Source organism: Sinocyclocheilus grahami, unplaced genomic scaffold (genome assembly GCF_001515645.1).
Source record: "Sinocyclocheilus grahami isolate Dianchi unplaced genomic scaffold, SAMN03320097.WGS_v1.1 scaffold506.1, whole genome shotgun sequence".
Taxonomy (NCBI): Eukaryota; Metazoa; Chordata; class Actinopteri; order Cypriniformes; family Cyprinidae; genus Sinocyclocheilus; species Sinocyclocheilus grahami.
Window position 1 is genome coordinate 774,199 of NW_015505685.1, and position 1,137 is coordinate 775,335.

Here is a 1,137-nt window from a genome sequence, read left to right on the forward strand (position 1 = left end):
CATGCATGTTGTATATTTATATATACATAATAAATATACACAGTACACACTATTTAAACAAAAACTTTTATGCTGGATGCGATTAATCACAATTAATCATTGCCCAGCACTAAAAAACAAAACAAAACAAAAACAAAGAAACAAAACCAAACTACAGAAGAAAATAAAATTAAATAAATTTTGAAATAAAAGCTCATTTAAAATATGAACAAAACATATAATAGTATTTCAATGATACTACAATAACACGGATTCTAGCTAAAGGTGACTGCAAATCAAAATGAATACAAATAATAATAAAGCAGCTGATCAAAAAGATGAGAGAAAAACATGATAGCAAACTATAAAAAAGTGTTAAGAAATGGAGAGAAAAAAAAAGACCTGAGGTGAAGTGCAGAGATTCATCTGAGTCTGCAGGACGTCCTTCAGCTGTTCCACTGACTGCTCCAACCTGCTGTAGTCCTCCCACGCTCTCTCCATCTCCTGAACAATACAAATATATGAACAAAACCTACTTATTATACATTACATTAAATATGATATCATATTACCTGTGACCCTACATATGACAAGTGGTTTGGAGATGGAGTGGTTATATTATTATAATGTTAAATTACAGAACAAAACTACACACTGAAATTGTTTTTCTAAAATTGTTGCACTTTAAATCTTCATGTCCTGTAATCACTAATGTATTAAAGGGGTCCTATTATGCTCTTTAACAAAGTCTTGATTTTGTTTTGGGGGTGTACTAGAAAAGGCTCTCATACTTGGTTGTTCGAAAAACACATTATTTTTCACATATTTTATATTATTACAATACCTCTCTCCCCAGTCTGGCATGAACGACTCGAATAGTTCCTGTATCAAATGAAGGCCCTCCTTCTGAAACACGAAATGTGCTGTGATTGGTTAGCTGGGCCAGTGTGTGTTGTGATCGGCAGCACTCGGCGCCTGCTCGGGAAATGTCATGCCCCTTACCATAGCCGTCTGCGAGCTTCAGTGTAAATATTGAGTCAAAATATGCGTTGTAGTCCAAACGAGTCCTTCGTTGTCGTTTTTGAAAAGTGATTTCTGTCACTATATATCTCCCAATATCTCCTTTTGAAGTGGACTTTGAGCTTTGTAACTTTGCAG

At 34.6% G+C, this 1,137-nt stretch overlaps 1 protein-coding gene across 1 annotated transcript in view; it reads right to left on the minus strand.

The window, feature by feature from the left end:
* LOC107554554 (pleckstrin homology domain-containing family A member 7-like) overlaps positions 1 to 1,137 on the minus strand; it is a 22,473-nt gene that overhangs the window by 2,514 nt on the left and 18,822 nt on the right. Inside the window, exon 4 of the mRNA XM_016237103.1 lies at positions 382 to 483. Within this exon, the coding sequence (XP_016092589.1) occupies positions 382 to 483 (102 nt within the window). The remainder of the gene's footprint in view (positions 1 to 381; positions 484 to 1,137) is intronic.